Source organism: Dendronephthya gigantea, unplaced genomic scaffold (assembly GCF_004324835.1).
Source record: "Dendronephthya gigantea isolate DGI-Jeju-01 unplaced genomic scaffold, DenGig_1.0 000007F, whole genome shotgun sequence".
In the NCBI taxonomy this organism is placed as follows: domain Eukaryota; kingdom Metazoa; phylum Cnidaria; class Anthozoa; order Malacalcyonacea; family Nephtheidae; genus Dendronephthya; species Dendronephthya gigantea.
This window is the reverse complement of record NW_021163017.1, coordinates 1,893,307-1,915,833: the sequence shown is the minus strand read 5'-3', so window position 1 is coordinate 1,915,833 and position 22,527 is coordinate 1,893,307. Positions and strand designations below refer to the sequence as shown.

Below are 22,527 nucleotides of genomic sequence, written 5' to 3'. Positions count from 1 at the left end.
GATAAACAGTTAGATCAAGACCAGGGCTTAGTTGTGTGAACGATATTTTTGCGTACACAAATGCGGGAGTGTCACGCGTGCACTGTCCATCATGGAATTGAGGAAGTAAAGTGACGAGCCTATCAGAATCGAGATGAACAATGTCTGGACGAAGCCACCAGGTGTTTTTTGAATATAATTTTAAAATGTGCAGAAGGCGAAGCATTATATTTAACGGTATCGAACAGATGCAAGTGCGTTTTAGTTTATTTTCTCATCTCCCTGTTTGGAGAGTGCACATAAAATTTCTGCCATGTTGCGCTGCTGTATTGTGTTAAAAAAAGGAGAGCCGCAAGTGTCCTCGATGTTTAAATTCAGAGCTTTTTTTGTGCAGCTAAAGTCTAAGAATTGCAAAGTGCTGTTGCCTAGCAACTGAGAAATGCTTTCAAGTTATCAACCAAAGATCTTGTTCGCAGCGCTGCACTTGAGCTGTACTCAGTGTGGAACTGCCGGCTTTTCATTGCATGTTGAACGAAATCGGCCGACTTTGTTCCAAATAGGGAATTCCTGCTCCCTTTCCCAAACGGTTCTTATTTGCCATGTTTGAGTGGCATCTTAAATTGTGTTCCCTTAAGCATGCAAATTTAAATTCAAACATGCTTTATCGAGGACAATGCTGAGAATTTTCGGTGAAACGGTCAGACAACTAGCTCAGGCAATTCATCAACAATGTTCAGCAGCCATGCAATGAAAATGTTCGAAATAGTTTTCGAAAATTCTTGGAATAGTTCACGTTGAATTCATGACTGCTGTAAGTTGTTCCAGAATTCTTTGTTGCGCTGCTTGTCGCATGAAAACAATTACAAATGGCATAACTCCTCTGCCACTGCACAAACGAAGCTCCAGAGCGAACAGGCTTTGGGATTTCGGCTCAACACTGCATGGCATGACAACTTGTACGTTATAAGCCGCCAAACTGGTAAAGTTTGCTAAGCTGCCCAAACTTCAAATTCAACGCACATGAAATTGACTGCTGCTTCGATTGCAATGTTTCTGAAGAACATTTACTGTTGCTAAATATCAGCCGTAAACTGTATTATATTTGCTATTCTAAGCTCAAAATGTACTGCAGGCTTAAAGCCGACTCATCCTATCACATTTGTGTCATTATTGTTTTAACAAGAGCTTAAAATAGCCATGGCTGGCTAAAAATAGAAACAGCAGTTGGCATGCGCTGTTGTGTGATACTTTTCTCTGATATGCAAAGCGGTTCAGTCTAGGTAAACCGGTCGCGATTTAAGCCGCTTGAGAAGCGACAAAACCGGCTATATTTGATCGCTAACGATATTACACTAAACAAGGAGTATACGAGAACGTTTTCCGAGTGTTCCAGCGACGAACGACGGCCGAAATTTCGTATATTGCACAAGGAAATCGAGCGATGTTTGTCGCTCTAATTTTGTTCTATATATTGGCTGCATACAATCAGGCCAACGGCACATGCGCAGACCACACCCTATATTCGGCGAACGGCTCAGCTCACAGCGACTGACTGCTTGCGAGCTTCAACTAGCCTCAACACAAAGTTTTTACTCAAAACTACGACGGGGGCGTTCTCCGTTTTTGCTGCTCGCACTTTTAGTGCGATGGGGTGTTTTGGGCCAGGACATACAGAGCAAGAAAGGGAAGAGCATAAACGACAGAAACATAATAGCAAGGAAATCGAAAAACAGTTGAAAAAGGATAAATTAACATTTCGTGCCACACATCGACTCCTTTTGCTTGGTAACATATTAAACATCATTCCTTGTTGTTTTATTGACCTTACAAGTTGGCAATGGCTTGGACTATCGATCGAAATTTATATGTGTTCTTTCTTCTCGTTAAGGTGCTGGCGAATCGGGCAAGAGTACAATTGTAAAACAGATGAGAATTCTTCACGTCAATGGCTTCGATGATCTGTAAGTCGCCGCTTTCCTTCTCGACTTTACACGGCTCTGCCGAGCTATCGGCCGATTATAATGGCGAAATTTTGCCCCTTCACGGGCCCTGTAGCTCGATCTGTTTACTTAAATCTTACACGAGATGTATGTTCTTATAATTTAGCGAAAAGAAGCAGAAAGTTGAAGATATCAAGCGAAATATACGCGATGCAATATTGGTGCGTATGAATTCAAATTAGTGTCCTATTTATACGAGTTTTGCAAAGCGGCAGGCAAGCGATGTCGATGCATTTAAGTCGTTTGCCTTGCCCTTTGTGACAGCTAAAAAACGATTGTTGCATTTCTAGACGATTACAGGGGCTATGAGCACCCTAACGCCGCCGGTCAAGATAGGAGATCCGAATAATCAAAGTCGAATTGACTACATACACGAAGTGGCCACAGCACCCGATTTTGATTACCCACCGGTGAGCGAAAAATGTTATATTTTTGTGTCTTTCACTACCAAACAGCCGTGATTTATACAAAATATACGTCTCTGGTGTACGAGCTTGCTTTTTGGGCTAAAATCTAGCACGAATCGGCGCTGTAAAGCGGCAAATATTGAGCCAATCGCAGCAAGATTTGTGGCCCTCGAGTTGGCTTGTAGACCATAGCGACACGGCTGCTTCCAAGGAAGAACCTTTTGTCTTCGATGTTTCAATTAAGCGTTCGCGAACAAATCGCTTGTGTTTTGTAGGATTTTTTCGATGGTACGATCATTTTATGGAAGGATAGCGGGGTTCAAGAGTGCTTTGAACGATCCAACGAATACCAACTCATAGATTGTGCACAGTAGTAAGTAAATTTTATATATTTATCATTTGAAAACATTCGGTATAGAATAGCCAGCCGAACAGCGGCCCGACATTAGTCGCAATTTCACTCGGGCCTTCGCTGTTCGCTCGCCCAGAAATGCCTTCTGGAATCGCTTCAAAACAAACACAATACAGAAGCATATTCTTGGCGAGATTTCTGGCCCGTAATAAAGCAGTGCTGGCTTCTGACGGACTGTAAAATCTACGATGTTTACAATTTGACAAATGCTTGCATGTATGCCATATTTGCTACTTAAATAGCAGGCTGAACGAAAGTCATAAATGCCGAATAAAGACAGCGTTGTTTTTGAAACATTTCGAGCAAGCTTGAAACGCTTGTTGTTATTTTGGCCTCGTTATAGATTACCGAGGCAGGCTATGTCTCTAGCTTCTTCCTGTCTGACTGACTAGATTGCACTGTTTTTATGCTAGAACATTACAAAGCCGGTCGCTATTTTATTATATTTTAGCCATAAATTATGGCTCTTTATTAGTTTTAAAGCTGGGGATTCGACAATTCGTTGCATGCACGTTGCTAGGAAAGTTTGTGTCAAACGAGTGAGTCGTGGTCATGCTAAACGTTCGAGTCTTTCCTGCCTAAACCAGTAGAGGGGCTTTCCTTAGTTTCACCCATTGTATTTTATATTTATGCTAGAGGGCAGCCTGTGAAATTTGTGTATGCTGTATAATATGAGCACGCATTATATCTCGTCGTTTTGTGCCTCTTGGAGAAAACCAGGAGATGATTTTTGAACTGTATCTACGAGCTGTTGCCCGTTTAAATGCTAAGCTGGCTTTCCCAGCCTGAGATATTTTGATTATGTTTCATTATTATGCTGGCTTTGCTGTTGCTATTTTGAGACCTTAATTGCTTAGCAAAGGGGGAAATGCAAAACTGTTTCAACAAGTTGCTCGCATGGTCTACTGCTCTGGTACTTCAGCTTTTGCCTGGGGCCAAAAGGATGAGCATATTTTAGTCATCTTGTGTGGACACATGGAGAATTTAGGCTGTGGTCTGGTCATGTATTTAACCTATAGGAAGTTTATTCATAAATGCAGCCCTTTTTCATTTTACACATAACCTACATTATGCACATATATGAAATTGTTGACAATTCCAGTTTTGCCTGTTAAACATTCTGTTAAAGTGCTTTATGCTATCATAATTTGGGTTCATGCTATTGTGAATCTGCTTATACAGATAGATGCTATATGTATACCTAACCGTTGTGGGTAGTTTAATGAGTAGATGTTAAGGTACATGAAAAGCATTATGGCCGTTGTATTCTTCCACTGTACCAAATTCTGTTGCCAGCGTAGGCGATGTATTAACTTCAAATGCACGTATTTATGAATCATTCTAGGAAATAAAGCTCTTTGGATTTATTTTGCAAAAACTGATTTCTTGACTTTCTTGTGGCAGCCCTACACAGGGATATCCGTATAATAAAGTCAATTGATGTCAATAAAGTAGTTGCTAAGAAGTTGGTAGATGATTAATGCATACTATTTCAGGAAAATAACAACATTGCCATAAAATTTCAGTGACTTGGCACAGATAGTTTTACACAGCACATAATTTTTGCTAAGCTATTCCCTTCCAAAGTTTGTTTTGAAAGTTTGTTGAGAACTTTTAATGCTGAAACATATACAATGTGTTCAGTAAAGTTAATGTCAGGTTGGCTGCAGAAGCAAAGGTTACTAATAGAGTAACAAAATACAGCTTACAAAAATGTTTGTCATTTCCATGTATCATGATCTTTTGAACTTCACAAGCTGCAGCTTTTGTGCACTAGTTTCTTACTCTATGCTCTGGAGTGCTGAATTGTAACACTAGCTGGTTTAGTAGTTTGGCATTTGAGGGTAATCATTAAGTTTCAACTCTTCCAAATTTCTTAAGATATTCGACTGCAAAAAGCATGCCACTCTTGATAGTTTTTCTACGGTGCTCGGTGGCTACTGCTAAGCTATTTTGGCCTAAGTTTCAGATGTCAAAATTAATTTGGGAAATATTGTTTTCAAACTGTGGCAGTACAACAATGTATTGATGGAGGAAATACTTATTACCAATTATATTCTTAAATTACACAATATGAAATAAAATATCCATCAGGGACCAGAGAAAAGAATATAACATAAAACTGTTTTAGTCTCTTCCAATTTCTGAGAATTCTTTCTGGTTGAAACATTACTATAGGTAGCATTGAATTTCTCTTTGGAAAATTAAAAACTTTCAGTATTTTTCCCAGTATGTAGGAAACATGCATATATGCTTTTTAAAACCAACTTCAAATCCTTTGTTATGCCTAGATCTAATTTTAATTGTTTACTGTGCAGTTGTTTGGTAAAGGCTTAATTCTATTGTATAAGAAAACTAATCTGAGTATTTTTTTCTCAGAATATTTATTTTTGCTATCCACAGCTGTGTTGAAAGGAAATGTTATTATCTCACCCCAAAAATAGCTTGTTCAAATCTGTATACAATTATTAGATGCAGTAAAACCAAGATTCTCAACGATAGAAATTTCTGGACCTTTGATTCCATGTGTATTTTTCTAAATATAGACATTAAATTTGTCTCTAATATTTCAAAAACTTCAAAACTCCCCAATTTGGGAATGGAGAAATATAACTACTACTGCTGTATTTGTGTTATCTGTCTGCCCAAGAGAAACCCTATACAGTGGAAGGCAGACAAATTTAAGCCAAGAAAGAAAGTTATGCATGAAAAAAAGTTTGTTTCTTGTAAATGTGGACATGTCATTTCATGTGATGCTTAATTTTAAAATTAGGGCCCTTAGGTGAAGCAGTCATTTAAATCCATACCACCTATCAACAATAAAGGGTGGTGTTAATGTCATTTAGTCACCTGATTCTACAACTAAAATGTATTCTGAGAATATACCCTGTTGATTTTAACATGTACAGTGCATGACAAAGTGTTTGTTGATTTATCTTTTGCCCGTACAAGGATAACTCATTTCTGATACATCCAAAAAAAGTGACCATACCACTTTCCTGAATCATGATGCATTTTTGGTGAACTGTATTAGGAACTGGTGTTGCCTTTTGGATGTACACCTGTGACCATTATTGGCATTGTGCAATACAACAGTACTGGCAAAATGCCTTTAGGGAAGATCAATGCACGTTAGCAGACTAAATTATATTGTCTGCCTTCAACAAGGATAAGATAAATTTAGCATATGCGTTCTTACTGTATTAAAACCCTTATTTTATCAGTTGGCACAGGTGCTAATGTATTGCAACAGACTATATAGCAAAAATATTTACACTATCTTTATAGATGTCTTTGTTTAGTATTTCTATACATTTATGCTATTGATTATATTGTTGCTGTAATCGTTTGGGTGTAATTACGCTTACTACTTTTACAGTAGGAAGAGTTTAAGTCATAAATCATGAATTTTTTGTTCCTTTTCATGGCGAATCTAATTTTAAGAAATCACTCCGTAAATATATCATTAGGCCAGCTTTGAGTGGTATTTCCTGTTGTATAATAACTTTGTGGGATTGTTGAGTCTATTGAAGCGTCATGTAATGTAACACTAAATGATAAGGTTGCAAAATATAAAAAAACACACCAGTGCATGTAGGTGGTGCATGCATCTATAAATAATATTTACAATGCAAGTTGATTAGAGCCATTTTGAAAGTTAGCAACTTTTATGTGAATTCTTGTGTAATTTCTAAAAGGCATTTTACAAACTTGTAGTACATCTTCGATTCAATCTTTGGGTCATTTAGTAAGAATTCTCATCGTTTCCTATTTCCACATTTTATTTGTTCATCTGTGCATGCAGACAGCAACATTGTCAATGAAAACTTTCCAAGACAAACACTTGTACAAACTTTGTCTTGCTAGACTTTGAATACGTTGACGGTCGTACGCTGTATCAGCCACACACGTGATAGAAAATATTAGGGAAAAGGCCAAATAGATTTGTCATGGAAGAAGGGTGTTTGTTTGAAAACTCTTTATCTACTTTGGTCTATGATTCACAAAATATATTTAAGATTAGTGGTCAAAGTTTGAGTATATTTCGCAAAGAAACTCATGATGGGAAGACAGTATGTTTGACAGATATATCAAATGAAGGAAGGCTTGAAATTTTGTCTAAAATTACGAAAGCAATGGGGGTAACAACAGGCGAAATCTACTGAGATTAGATGATACAGAAAATTCTTCCTGTTGGCTTTTGATGCGTCAAAAATTACTAAAAAGAGAAGATTCGTTTCACTTGTCCTTCTTACTATCACTTATACCATTATTCAGTGAATGTCTGTTGATAAATGGGAACCTGATGTGTTAAAAGTGCGGAGCATCTTAGATATTCTTTATATGTATAGCATTTTCTCATTACTTTTGTTTTATAACTATGAATTATGCCTTGGGGGATGTTCTGTGCAGATGTTGAATTTAACTTCAAGTTAATTATAATCCTTTCAACCTACATCATCGAGCCTGATTCACGTGGGAACTTTCTAGAAAAGTCGTACTGTAATGTAATTGTAACATTTGCATGAACGCTGTATAGAAAGCTGTATGTGTATTTCGCTAATGTCCTCCTCCGCAGGTTAAGAGCCGAGCAACAAAACGCAAGTTTTGTCAATCGTCGAGCAAATTTGTTTTGTCGTGCTCTACAAAACAGAAGTAGGAACCGAATGATTTTCGCATGCCTGCGAATATTAAATTAAGGGTTGTTTACCGTTTGTTTAGTTTTCCGTTTGATATCTTGATTTTAAAGCCTGTAACAGAAGTAGGAACCGAATGATGTTCGCAAGCCTGCGAATATTGAATTAAGGGTAGTTGTCTACCGTTTGTTTAGTTTACCGTTTGGTATTTTGGTTCTAGAAGCCTGTACGGGCCTGTACGGGCTTTTATCGCTGAATTATAGTTGTGGTATAGTTACATTGTTTCATTAGAGAATAAGTATATGTGCTTTTTTGCATGGTAACGGCTAACGCCAAGAAAAAAATACTTAACACATTCTTAGACACCTTGCAATGCATGGTTCACGCCAATTTCTGCGAAAAGCAACATTCCATTTGCTTGATTTCGTGGAATGCTAATTGTTGCATTAGAAATCGATAGCGTATATCCGCAACGTTACATTTCGCAGATGGTAGGCCATTTAATATGTTTGCCACGTACACCGACACGCATTATATACAATACTGCAGATAATGTGAAATGGAATTTGCTGATCTAAGGAATTTTATGTTTATGAGTCATCTTAGATCACCAGGAAAAAAAACAGGATATGGGGTTCAAATGTTACTTATACGTCTATAATGTATTGTTGTGAGATTCCTGTAGTTGCAGTGAGTGCTAGCAGATATTTTGTTGAAATAATATGTTTAATACTCGTAATATTCGAGGTTCCGTGGTAACGATATATATAAGCTTTCGATAATATTTAAACGTTGTATTTTTTATCTACTTTAGTATGGTGCATGTGTTAATAGTTTATCATCGCATCATTTCATGCCTTTCCGAATACCTGTAACCTTTTATAATATACTTACAGGAGCCTGTATAGTGTACATCGTTAATCACAATTTATCATTGATGTGTTACATTTTTGGAGTGTAGTTGGATGCATTACACGCATGATAAGGGCAAGGGTAGAAGGCTGGTACATTTGCACATGCATGGTTCGGTAGTTTCCTGTATATACAAAGCAAACTATTGTGCTAGGGGCAAACTCGTTTGAACAGAAATAGAAAGTAGAAACAAGTTAATAGACACTTGTTCTCGAGCAATGAAAACCGGGCTATTTTCGAGCTAGTTTCGAGTTAGTTTCCAAGCTATTAATTGCTTTATGTGTACTCAAGAAGTGTCTATTTGTTGTGCAAGCTATTTCCACTGCCGTTTCTATGGAAATCCAATGCAATTTGTCTGGTTTCCATGCAATAGTGTAAATGACGAATGTCGATATATCATATGCAAAGAAATTACAAATTTACCCATTTCATTTACATATTTTTTTGCTATATGACATTACAAGACACCGGTATCACTTTCAAGCGGTCAGTTAAAAATAGACCACCAGGAGAAATGATAGACCTCGTGGTTTCGTAAATATATGTGTTGCTAAGCGAGAATATAAAAATTTGTTTACTAGGGATAAGTGTTTACAAAGTACATTTGCACATGCTTTTATAACATACGGCAAGACGAGCATACTATTTTTGGCGACCGCCCTTTTATCTCGTCGGTGCCGCCATGCACGTTCATTTCTGTTTTACGCACGTTCTTAAAATAGCTCTTTACAAACCACTCGAGTTCTTGTAGTCAAAGCAGAATCGGCGCAAAATATCATAAGGCTATTTGTCTATGTTTACACTGTATGCGTAGTATATAGTAGAAGTTTCTATTGTTTAAGAAAAGTACAACAGTTTGTGTAATTATACCCACAGTAAAACGGCTTATCGAAGACCAAAATGCATCTCAGGTTTGAAAACTTTTTTATTTGACATTGGAAGGACGAGCATCTAGCGTTGTTTTTCGATGCAGCTGTGTGGTCAAATAAATAAATTCCGAAAGCAAATTAAATTTACGAAAGCAAGCACTTTCTTGGAAAAGTGCATTTTGACTAAATCAATATCATCTGCAAATAATAAAGTTGTAAACAACGCATTTGTGTAGGATTATTTGTATGGGGCACAAGGATGTTTATTTTGCCTCCTAGGTTACATAATAAGAAATTGTATTGTTTGTTATGTTTTCTTATTATTACGTTGCTTGAAACTAGGGACAAAACTGGAGTGGAAATTTTAAAGTATAATTTCTTCGTTTCAGTATATAGTAACATTAATTGTTGTTGAATTGTATTGGCAAGGTTGTGGGCGTTGTCGTGAATAAAAAGGGCGTAAGTTAATATAGCATGGAATTTACGTGTATATTTATTTCTGTGGCATAAATTTTATTCGGTCATTTAGAAGTTTTTTAAAAAACTAAATCAAACTAATGCAAAACTAAGTTCACGTGGTGTTTCCACAAACAAACGTACAAAATAAAATTCATCAACTATTGGTTTAAAAATTTGCTCGTATTCAGTTAACGAGACCTAGTTCAGGTTCACATCCACCTGAGCTTTACCTTAATTTACCAGATGAATGGGCTGGACTAAGTTCCGAAATATCACGTATTCGAACCGTCTTAACCTAGTCTAATAACTCAGTGGGAAGAGCATTGGTCTAATAAACTTAAGGTCGCGGGTTCGATTTGCACTGTGGGCGGAAAGAATTCTTTAGCTTACCCTGATTAAATTCATTGATAACAACAACCTCATATAATATGTACTTTTTGAGAGTATGCATGTTGCAGTCAAACTAATATTGGTAAACTTTTGCACTCTGAATGTTTACTATAAAGAAATATCTGGCAGAAGTCTAATCAAGAATTATACCCACAGCAATTTTTATATCAATAGCTATCGTGCAAATTACATTTACAAATTATATGATAATGGGTCCTGGTTAAAGTGACCCCTGTACTCTTCTATTTCTAATCTTTGAAGAGTGAGCATTTCAAAAGTGGCTAATAGGAAAATAGCACCCAATGGCTAATAGGAAAATAGCATGTTTGCATAGAAAGGGTCTATAGAAACCATCAATTCTCTATATAGCAACGTTGTTATGACATTTTAAAAACGTTTTCACACTGTGGAGTAACATGTCGATAGCCCGAAATATTGTAAACATTGTTGAAAACACAACGTTTAGCTCTTAGACTCCAGAGAATTGAATCCAAATTGTTATGAAAGCGATTTCTGTAAGGCTTCACCATCCGTATACAACCCAATTATGACGGTTAAGTTGTCACGCTTGGTTTAATAGTTTGATCCCGCGAAACTCGATTTGAGCAATGCCGTGTTTCCCAGTTCCTATACGTATTCTCGCACAGGCGACTTCGTGAACGCCACTGGCATTTTAGCACCTTGTTTATTTTAGTGCAACGCGTGTCGTTGCTAACGTTTGTCTAACTTGCAATTGTAATTTATTCAGATATTTCCAATTTTCCATATTTCAAGTGTCTCGTGTCGTTGCACAGCTGTGCACATCTGTCCACTAGATATATTTACAAATTGTTGTGCTCTATATACTCCACGTCCAAAAATAGTATCTTGATAATGGGCTGTAAATACCAGGCCATCCTCGAGGGGGGGGGGGCACCTGACCTAATAACAACCAGTGTTTTCCTCACACCCCCCGTTCTCCTAGCACAGACCGAAAAGCAATGTGACAAAATCTGGTAATTTTTTTACCAGATCCAGTCGGATGAATTAGCCCTACCTGATTTTAATAATTACAGCATTTGGATCAGGGGGGATCTGACTAGATTTGTGATGCCCACTGAAAATCGGAAAAAGCGATAGGTCGCGCATGCGTGCTGGGGTAAATCCCTTCGACACATTTTGATATAAGACTTTTTAGTGTTTATAAAGAAAAATCACGCACTTGTACCATACCAAATCAGTGTTTGCACATGGCGAAATTCTGTTATATCTTCATTATTAAACTCTATTCAGGTGTAAATCATTAATATGAGAAGCGTTAAGCGTAAGAATATACAATGTATTTTGTCCCCATTTAGATTACACTGGATTCACATGGTCACGACATCAAACTGACCTTAAAATGTCAATGTCAAAAGGAGTTTTTTACCCCCAAAAGTATAATATAGCATGATTTTTTTAACATGATCTGCCAAATGATAAAATTCTGGGAGTCAGAGATACCATAAAACAACTTAAACTGATGTCGTGACCATGTGAATCCGGTATAACGGGGTCTTTGTTGTGGATGTACATATAATATACACAGTTATAGCTAAGTCTTCGAACTCCTGTGCTTGAATGTAGTTGATTTGATTAATATTTGAACGCTCCGAAGCTAACCTATAGCCAGGAGGTTTTTAACATAAAACTACTTTCATAAGTTTCAAGTAGCCCCAAATATGGTTTAAATGGTAGGAAGATCTGGGTATTCTAGTTCATTCTCAGATTTACATATCACTGCAAAGGCTGTAGAATGTGTTCTCTTTAGTGCCGACTCCAATCGTTGCAGCTCTAGGTTTCAATGTGGTGGCATGTTCTAGCGCTAACCCTTGTAGAGTCATTGAGACATACTCTCATATTTAGATTGCAAAGTTTCAAAATGCTGTTGCAAAATGTTTCTGGGCGTGACAAAACATGCATGTGATTAGTATATTTGATATTTGATATTTATAGTTTTTGAGTATTTTTAGCAAACTCTTTAGAGAAAAAAGATCATATGATGTGCACCCAGTTCTAATTCTTCCGGCAAATTGTCAAATATTTTTTTATCCATTTCGATATAAGTAGCCAGATCTATAAATACGCGAGACATGGGGTTTCCGTTTGTTTCTCTTGAAGCCTAAGAGTTCTTTTTGCGTTTTGAGTCGTCTTCAAGCACCGTTCTGTACCAGGTCAATATATTTTTACTCTCACAGAATCTGTTTGTTTCGAAGGCAGTCAAGCCGGAAATCCGGGAAATCGTTCTGCCTCGTTATTTCGATCGTGTTCAAGTTATTAATAAGCAAGGCTACATGGCTTTTGGTGTGTTATGTATTAAATATACTTTGTATGTTAAGGATGACTCGCTAGGAATAGATTGTTGAAAGTTATTTTTTCCCTAAGAACGTGTGACTGGGCAAAATGTGAAGTTAATATACTCGTCCTGTTTATACACGCTAACCATACGTAACTACTAGAAAATTATTACGTAACTACTTTTTTGCGTTCATTTTCTTATTATACTAGATTATTAAATACTGCAAAGCTTTCGGTCCATTAACCCGGGCCTTTATCAGTGCAATTGATATCATATTAATATAATATTGATATAATAATATTGCACTGATGAGGGTCCGGGTTAACGACCGAAAGCTTTGCAGTATTAAATACTTACGTGGTGCACCTACAAACTAATTTACTTATTAAACTAACAAGAATAAGATCTATAAGATTTCGTAAAATTGTCAGCATGTCCATGAAATATAAGACTATTCTGATAATCAATACAATAACACCGAATCACCGACAGATAAGTCAATAAAGGAATTCGTATCACCAGAGGTGAAAGAATTGACAGGCCTTTTTAGGATTTCGAGTACCTTCCCGCCCTACGAAACAAATGCCTGTCAGAATTTCCGGGGCTCATGAGACAACCTTAAATCGTGCCTATATATGTGTAACACTAGCTGTTATGAATCTTATCTACATTCATATACGCATGTATATATTCTCTCACGCTAAAGTGCAACAATGTTTTGAAACAGCAAATAAATTAACAGTGGCCTTTATGACCTGCAATTTCTATTTTCGAACAGTTCCAAGTTGATCTCACTTGTGAGTGAAAGAAATGAATTCTAATTGATTTTGTTTATGTGCATTAAACATTTACATATTCGCCCTGGTCGACCCTGCTATATAGTTTAAGTCAAGTCATATCGTACTTCTTATTAATAATTGTGAAGTATTATACATCGATCTAATTTTGAAATGGTAGAATCTCAATTTTCTTTGCAATCGACTTTCACAGTCATCATATACAGTTTCTTGTAGAGTCTAGGGGAGAACCTTCCCGCTTAATGTCTTGATCAAATCAATAGAGACGATGCAGGAAGAATTAAGGCACAAAATAGCGGATAATTTTAAGATCTAAGAAGAAAATCATTATCTCGAATCAAGTGTCTGTGAAAGTGGCGAAAAAATCTTTTCAGAACATTTCGTGACTAATATTTCATGCAATTGACTGCATACACCCCTTCGATATAATCACATATGAATATTTTTGGGACACCTTGGATACCATAAGGACACATGTTAATGACGATGATTGTCGTGATAATGAGAATGATGTAGACCTTTGTTAAGACGGACAATACAGGCTGGAATCGAATGTGTTCGATTCGTGCGTCCAGCATTCCCCCATCTTCTGGCACAACTCTGCCCTCATATAGAATAAGATATGTATGCACATGATGTTATGCAAAAGATTGTGTACAATAAATATAGCCTTAATATAGAATTCTTTGTTGTGCGGCTAAATATATCTCGATCGCTCTTGTGACCAGGAAGCCATATAATTGAGTGTTTAATTATCATGTGAATTCAAGCTTTGCAACTTGAAAGAGTTGCAGTTTTAATTTTGATTCTTTCTTGTCAGCAATTTCAAGCTTAGCATTTTTTAACACAATCAAGTTATATACATGCACTTCGTTCGTGGCGAAATCTTTTCGGTTGATCTTAGTGAAGTATAGCATCAAATGTGGTATAACAACTGCCTAAATAGACAAAACACTTCTCGACGTTTCGACCTGAGGGCCTTCGTCAGGAGAGTTAGTACGAAGAGAGAGTTACTGACTCTCCTGACGAAGGCCCTCAGGTCGAAATGTCGAGAAGTGTTTTGTCTATTTAGGCAGTTGTTATACCACATTTGATGCTAAGTTGTTTGAAGACGCTGCCACGCTGCTCCTTGGTTATATTAGTGAAGTATAACATTTCACGTTGGATATATAAATTCATTTTCAAGCGCCTATATGTCATAATTTCTCGAAATATCTTAAAACTATAGTTAGATTATTTTAAGCACTTTTCTCTGAACTTATAATTTCTTCACAATATTTGACTTTCGAATCAGAATGGTCTTCCATGCATGGTTGTGATTGACGTGATCTTTTGAACGTCGATTCCTGTCCTAATCCTGATATTTCTATATGAAAGTCCAAATCGCAAATTGTGAATAATCTCTTTGACTTTATTCTTGCACTGTTTTCAAGAAACTGGAAACGATTTTGAGTTGATATAGGCACTTCAGTACAACGTGTATACTGCATGTGAAATGACTCGATTTCTTGAATTTTAGAATACTCGAGAAACACATAAAATGCATGCGTGCATGCATGTATATTGACACTAACAATTATCATTTCTCGTGAACATTTGCCGAATTCCATCAATAGCCATGATTATTTTGCGTTGGCGTATACAAGTGCAAGAGGTTTATAATTTTTTTCCACCCAAGGGGTATGCCAAGGGCGAATGCAGTTCCACGTTGGCGTAAAACGTGGGCATTTTATAATAACATGTTATTAACTTAATGATAAAATGTAAATTACTGCTGAAGCCAGACAAAAATCTCGCCAGTACAAAGGAGTCGACTTGCAGCACAAGAAGCGGCTTATTTATAAAAAAGTGATAAAAATAACTCTCCCGTGAATCCTATCTTTTTAATTAATGGATATCAGACAATTTGTGTTTTTTTTTTTAAATCTGTGTGGTTAAAAATAGGAACGGGAATTTGTAAAGGAAGTTTTAGAAACAATTTTCATCCGAGTCTACACTAAATTTCATTAATTCAAATGAGCATGCAGGGCCTGCCCAGACAGGGTTTCACAATCCTTTAGATTATTATTCCGTCTGAATGATAACTTTTTTCTTGAAATTTTGTCTCCCGCGAAGGACTTTAATCACAATTTACGATAACGGTTCATGAGTTAATCAATTACTCGGTATATTATGTAAAATCATTTTGCCAAATTTATACAAAACCGAGGAATTGTATTTGACTCTTCTTTAAAAAATAGTTGAAAATGCGCAAATTAAAATACCTAAAAAAAATCGAGCGATTTCAAGAACGTTCAAAGGTCACAACTTTACGTGTTGGTGCATGCACGTGATTTCCTCACGTGATGATGCGAAAAAGGATAAAAGGCCTAATTGCGGCACGTGGTATTCTCTCGACCAATAAAAAACACCAGAGAAGGAGAGGGGACTTTCTATTGATATACAATGATATTCTGTGCTTCGCAAGGCATTACTAGACAAGATCAAGCCTTTTTTCTAAATACTAACCTAGAAGTTTATAGGCATTTGAATACGGACGCGAGCAATTATTTTCGCATTTTGCATTTTTGTTTTATTATTCGAATATTCCTCAAATTCCTAATTCCTATTCGAATATTCTCAATTGAGATGATGTTTTGTGTTCATTGTTGTCGTGTGCTCTATTGTCTATTGTTGCTTGTTTATATTTTAAACACCGAATTCAAAAATAGCAATCCTGCTCCAAGGGGACGTGCGAGTGATATCTCATCGACATCGCGCAACAGGTCTTTGTAGAAAGATACGCGTCAATAAATCATATTTCGGGCCCTTCGTTCCACTTATAACTAGACTCATATAAATCATGCGATGGCAATATACCCCTATTCTTTGAAAAGATTAAACAAGGACCTTGTTAATCCCTGACGTCAGAATTACGTCTGACTTACGTAAATTGTTCACAATGAAATGAAAAACTGCAAATTTAAACAAAGCTCTCTATAGAAATGGCCAACATTCAGAAAGAGCTAGATGCTTAATATAGAGAAAGAGAGAAAGATGCTTAATATTATCTATAAACAACATCATTAATATAACAATAGAGTTGAAATCATAAAAAATTAACAGGCAGCCCCATGAAAAGGGTAGTCTTTTGTAATGAAAATATATAGTCTCACGATAAAAACATTATAACTTAAAACATTATACAGGGTGTATCAAAAAAATTCGAATCGAAATTTTTTATATACACACTGTAGTGCAAGCCTATCGTTCTAGTGCCTTTTACAATTTTTCTTTAGTTTATTGCATTCGGCAAAGAAGATTTGGTCGTGTAAAAATGATATAATTTGCTCCTGTCAATCAACTAATTCTTATTTTCTTTTCAGTTTTTTAGACAGAGTAGAATTAGTACGACAACCGTCATACATGCCTTCAGACCAGGTAAAAAATGTATTCTTGAAAATTATCATCTACTTGTATTTGATCAATCAAGTCGGGACACATTTAGTAGTCATGAGGTTAAACCTTTTCTGATTTTGGTATTTTTTACAGGACCTGCTAAGATGTCGTGTTCTGACGTCTGGTATAGTCGAAACGAAGTTTCAAGTCGATAAAGTTAATTTTCAGTACGTGCTTTTCAATGCTGTTTGTTGCAACATTTTACTTCAGGGACCGGTTGTTCAAAGCTAGTTTAGCGCTAACCCAAGGGATATTATATTCAAGAGTTTTAGTCTATGTGCTTTTGAGCCACTGTTCGTTGTAAAACGTTTAGAAAATTTGACTTCTATTGGTCCTAATTGGGGCCGCGGTTGTTCGAAAGGCGTTAAGTTTAACGGTGGATAAGTTCAAAATGGAAAACAAAACTATATATTTATTGAACAACTGAGCTGAAATATTTCGATGTAAATAGCTTAATTTTCAATGGAAGTACATATTTAATGCGTAAAATGCAGATTTAGTCATTCACAAGATAAGATGTGTGAGAGTAATTTTAAACTTTGGCTTATCCACCGTTCAAGCTAAACGCCTTTCGAACAACCGGCCCCTGAAATAATTTATGAAAAATTGATTATGAACTTTGCAAACAGGAGGTTAAAAAAATAATGTAAAGATTTGCTTAACCCAGGGTTAAGCTAACCGGCTTTTGAACAACCGGCCCCAGTTGATTGCATTGATAAGTCCTCCTGCAAGTTAATTTGCCAGGGCAAAACCTATTTACCTGGCCGATCGCAATAACCTTTAATTTTTCCTAACTAACCTGACAAATTGAAGCAAACCTGTCCCGCATTCACTAGCTCAACATAATTGATTCCCTTGCTTTTGTTTTCCCGCTTAGTATGTTCGATGTAGGAGGACAAAGGGACGAAAGAAGAAAGTGGATTCAATGTTTTAATGGTTGGTATTACCCATATATTTCACAGATAGTAAAATGCTATGTATAGATTCAATAGATTGGATGGAACCAGCCGGCGTACAAACTAACAAATCCATGCTTTTTTCTAAATTTCGATAGATGTCACGGCGATTATTTATGTGGTGGCGTGCAGTAGTTACAATCTCGTATTGAGAGAAGACCCAAGTCAGGTAATATAAATACAGAGATGATTATTAACTGCTGTAATTTGTTAGACACAATACGAAATTGTTAGTTCTAACCTTTTACCAACTATTGCATTAAAGCTCTATAGTCAGTTTCACGGTCAGCAATGCTGTACATGCATTTTTGATCAATTAGATCAATGGCACTTATTTGAAACATATTTCAAGTAACATATTTTAAGTAACAGTAATAATTTTTCATTTGTAGAATCGATTAAGAGAATCATTGGATCTTTTCAAAAGTATTTGGAATAACAGGTATAGTATGCCATTTCTCTCCCCTCTTCCCTAGAACGAGGAGGGATTTTGTTTCATATTTGCTGATTGGTCTAAAACGAAATTCCTCCTGGAAATATCATATTTGTGTCTGTGATCAGCTCTAAAAATGTTTCAAAAGCAATGTCTTTATTTAATCTTGGTTTTATTTATAACCCGTATTAAACCGCTAACGGTCTCCTTTTCCATTTTATTTAGATGGTTAAAAACAATTTCAGTTATCCTATTTTTAAACAAGCAAGATCTGTTACGTGATAAAGTACGGGCAGGCAAATCAAAAATTGAAGATTATTTTCCAGATTTCGCTAGATACAGGACACCACCTGATGGTAAGTCAGTACTGCTTGCTATCATAACCCTAGAGGAAACCTGTAGAATCTCCCTGGGGGAGACATGAAATCTCGTTATGCCCATCGTGTTGCACTTCTTACTAAAAGGCGGAAGCTTCGAATTATTTAGCCTTCCAGTTTACTTATAGTTCAGTGGCTGCACTATAGTTCAGTGGTTGCACCCAGTGTGCTTTCCAATCTGATGTTTTGATTTTCCTTGTTGACAGCAACGTCCGAACCAGATGATGACGAGCAGGTTACAAGAGCGAAATATTTTATCCGAGACGAATTTCTAGTAAGTTCCCATTGTTTACTGAACCGTTTTTGTATGGAAACAACGTTTCCAGTTTGGCAAGTTTGGGAAACATTAGTTAAGAACAATGTTACCTGGTTTTGCCAACTTTAGCGAAAGTTGGCAACATAACAAAGTTTTTGCTTTGCTGTGGAAGAATGTTTCCTGCTGGTTCAGGAAATATGATTTCTGTATTGGCCTTTTCCTAAAAGATATTACCGTAAAAAGGTCTAAGATTAAGATACTTGGAAGTATTTCCTTTTAAAATCAACTTCCAGGGTGAAAAGTTTTTAGTTTTTGTATCCAATCAAAAGCTACATGCGTTTACAACTCTGTTATGAGTCGCATTACGTTTAAATTTTGAAAGAACTTTCGGGAAAATATTTTCGGTGAAGTCGACATTAATTCGCTACTCAGATTTTGAGAGGTAGGTGCCTGCATGCTATTGGACTTAACATATCGGTAATTTTACCAAACCTCAGTTCCTATTATTAAACTTAAATGGGTTTGAAACCTGCAACCGGAAATTTAAAGCCAGCTTTTAATTCTCAGTTCGAAAGCTTATATGCAGCTTTAATATATCCTTTTCGACCAATCAGCGCGCGTATATATACTATAACCGCTTTATTGTAACGACTGTTGCATTGTTCGTTTGTAGCGGATCAGTACGGCAAACGGTGACGGTAAACATTACTGCTATCCTCATTTCACGTGTGCTGTGGATACGGAAAACATCAGAAGAGTATTTAATGACTGCCGTGACATTATACAAAGAATGCATCTCCGTCAATACGAACTACTCTGACTTGAGGTGACCATAGGAGATTTAGTACACAATGGCTTGCAGCTGAACTGCTAAATTTAACTGCTGCAGTCAAAACGTAGACTAAATCTCCGTATATTTGGACCCCGTGTGAATAAGTAAATATAATTATTAGATTTATATAATAACGCTCATCTGCGACCCTTTATTTGCTGACGAGCTCTTCAACGGTTGAAAATTTCCTCGTCGTCATCGTGGTTGATCAGACCGACCCCCGTCCGTTGCATATTGTAATTTGATCGGATCATCAATTTGCGCATGCGCTTTGTACAAAGTCTACTGACCTGTAGTATCGCGGTGACCATTTCGCTCGCCGTGGCGAATTGGTCAGCCGATGTAGTAAGGCCAGTTTTCGGAAGTGCAGGAACCATTCTACAAACACTACCCCAGGAATGAGATACTTCAGCGCCCCCCCCCCCCTTTCCGTAGTAACGTATTAACGGACCAAATAATAATTTGAGTGAGATTGTTTGAGATAACTCCGCATGCATGTGTAAATATTTTCAGTTTGCGAAAGGTTAGAATGGAACATCCTTTTCATTGGATAATTCTAATGCTTCGTTCTTTAGTTCTATTCCTTCGTTAAACGAGACCAATTTATAACACTCAACGTATTAGGTATTTGATATTTCGATAATAACCAATCAGTTCTCTGTGATTGTTCTAGAGATGGTAAATAACCGATGATAATAATTCTCTATTACCCAGGGTTTCTTTCGTTTTCTTTTGTATAAGAATATTTTTTACCCAACCTCGAGTTGCATTTCAATATCAATTTTCGACAATAATTTGAGTGTAGGTTAGCTGGAAAGTTGTCGAAGCAACAATTTTTCTCATATGTACAAATCAAATTATTATTCGTAAAATTTCCGTATTCTTGCATTAAGTTTATCAATATTTTTGCCGCAAAGCTTCAGTCTTCTTTATTCGACCTCTGACTAGGTTAATAAATAAGCTGTGTGTTTCAAGCACTGACCTCTGCCATTGACTGGACGAAATTGCCGCTGGGGATTCGCCCAATTTTAGTAAAAAGATATTTCCAGAAAGCAAAAACGTGAACCTGATGGACATGTGGGTTAATCGATGCAAAAGTTTTGTTACTTTTACGTGTAAATTAATCCAGTCCTTGGGAGGTCAGTGTCTTCCAGTGGAACGTGAACTGTGTTCGGTTCCTGCACTTCCTCAGATCATTGTCATGAAATCAAGGGTTAATCCCACAATTCCAAGATGCTGGTTCATCTCAACGAGAGCTTAGTTGGTGTCCTGGCTCACGCATGTAGAGACTTTAAGCGATGAAACTTTAGTGAGACAAAAATGTCGAGAGCAGTTCGACTACAGAGCGGGAAGGCGTTAATGAATGATGCACTGTTGACCAATTTGTAAATTCCCCTAACTGCTCACCAGATGTAATAGTGTAAGTGTACGATAGTGAAAAGAAATGAGAATACTGTATTTGATCAACGTAGCTCGAATTCGCTTAAGTAGGTAAATTCTAGTAAAATATCAGTAGCAAAACCTGAATGGATTTCTAGTGTGTGTTTTGTTGTCTCTCAGAATTGCAAAATAGGACTTTTTTGCACCTTTTTTTTTTACAAAGCCCTTGGAGTCGACTTGACTAGAGTTCCTAGTATATCCCAAAAGGGCGAATTCTGGAAAGAGTCCTGTGGTCCTATTCGAAACCATTACGTCCTCTTCCGGTTTACCTCGGTGTTTACTACGCACAGAAAAAACGAAATGTTTGAGGTAATGGTTAAATGAAATTCGAAAAGTTGAAGGGACGATTGGTTTTAGCAGGGGCGGCGAACACATTTTATTGGGGGGGGGGCTAAATTTAGAAATGTAAAATTAGGGCTAAGTTTAAAAATGACTAAGTGGAATCACAAACCGCAAACGACATAGTTACATGGCTAAATCCCCCTTAGCCTCCCCCCCCGTTCCGCCTCTGAGTTTTTGTATTGTGCTAATCCTATAAAAGCTGTTTGTGATGTCACTTTAACACCGTAATCGACAAAAATATTGCGAGCATCCATTTAGCGCGTGCCAAAGCAGGGAAATGGAGGACAGTTAGCAAAGTTTTAAAAGTTTTAGCAGATATACCAACTTTCCTATTTCTTTATCCCCATTGTCTAAACGCGATAAATATTTTTAATACTACAGTTAAGGATCCCTTGAAAATGACCGAACTGCTATGAAATGAAAATACTTTGATGAATAAACTGCCAAGTTTTTCATTCAAAGCTTGGGTCACTTATTCTATTTCGCAAAAAACCCTCTCAGCCTCAATGAACCCTTGACTGTCTTGAACAATGTTTTGAAAGCGATCGCTTAACTTTAAGGCGGGAATTATACATGATATGACATCGACCCCTGACGCTAAAATGATGTTATTCATTATACTCATTATCCTGGTTAAATATGGAGGCTTTCTAAGCAACGAAAATGCATTCTCCTAATCATTGTTTTAATAACATCAAATTAGCAGGCCACTTACTGTTTGGAAATGTTCATTAGGTTCTCAGCTTCATCGTTAATTTTGTTTTCACTTGGCGTTTGTGGTTTGACCCCCTGGCCCCAAGAAACTGCGTTCAATATTGGGATAAGTGACATGACACACGACATTAGCTACATGTGTCAATTTCTTGACGATATTATTTCACAAAATGTGGCAATAGCGGTCAATTTTTTACCTTTCGACAAGATTGTAGTCATTATAAATTGCTTTTCATTCAATTGAATTACTTAAAACAATTTATAAACCATCATTTTTTCATTTTTTATGGTACTTTGCCATTTACAATGTTAAAATTAGATTGAAGAGTTCACCGAACATGACTGCGAATTTTGAATTACAAGGCTTGCAAGGTTCTTGCAAATTACAAAGTTCTTGTGCTTAGTTACTCAAAATCCAATGAATTTTTAGTTTAAAGTGCAATATTTCACACATGAAATGCATCCTAAAATGTAACGAAGTTTTTGTGAATATGATGTAAATATTAAGAACTATATATATATATAGTTAGAGTGCTTGGGTTTGATCAGGGGCCGGTTGT

The 22,527-nt window shown here is 36.6% G+C and overlaps 1 protein-coding gene across 1 annotated transcript; it reads left to right on the top strand.

The window, feature by feature from the left end:
* Positions 1–1,263: 1,263 nt before the first annotated feature.
* LOC114516946 (guanine nucleotide-binding protein G(s) subunit alpha-like) lies at positions 1,264–20,998 on the top strand. The gene is made up of 13 exons (XM_028536569.1): positions 1,264–1,764; positions 1,868–1,940; positions 2,086–2,140; positions 2,270–2,389; positions 2,662–2,759; positions 16,545–16,599; positions 16,711–16,784; positions 17,495–17,553; positions 17,672–17,742; positions 17,966–18,015; positions 18,232–18,362; positions 18,590–18,657; positions 19,313–20,998. The coding sequence occupies exons 1-13, from the start codon at positions 1,626–1,628 to the stop codon at positions 19,457–19,459; spliced, it is 1,140 nt and encodes a 379-aa protein (XP_028392370.1). The 5' UTR covers positions 1,264–1,625; the 3' UTR covers positions 19,460–20,998.
* The last annotated feature ends 1,529 nt before the right edge of the window (positions 20,999–22,527 follow it).

Excerpts from the sequence above, each read along its gene's own strand:
- LOC114516946 (XM_028536569.1), top strand. The coding sequence starts at position 1,626 with ATGGGGTGTTTTGGGCCAGGACATACAGAGCAAGAAAGGGAAGAGCAT. Across the intron at positions 1,941-2,085 it reads GTCAATGGCTTCGATGATCT|CGAAAAGAAGCAGAAAGTTG; the intron begins GTAAGTCGCCGC and ends CTTATAATTTAG. Across the intron at positions 17,743-17,965 it reads TGAGAGAAGACCCAAGTCAG|AATCGATTAAGAGAATCATT; the intron begins GTAATATAAATA and ends TTTCATTTGTAG.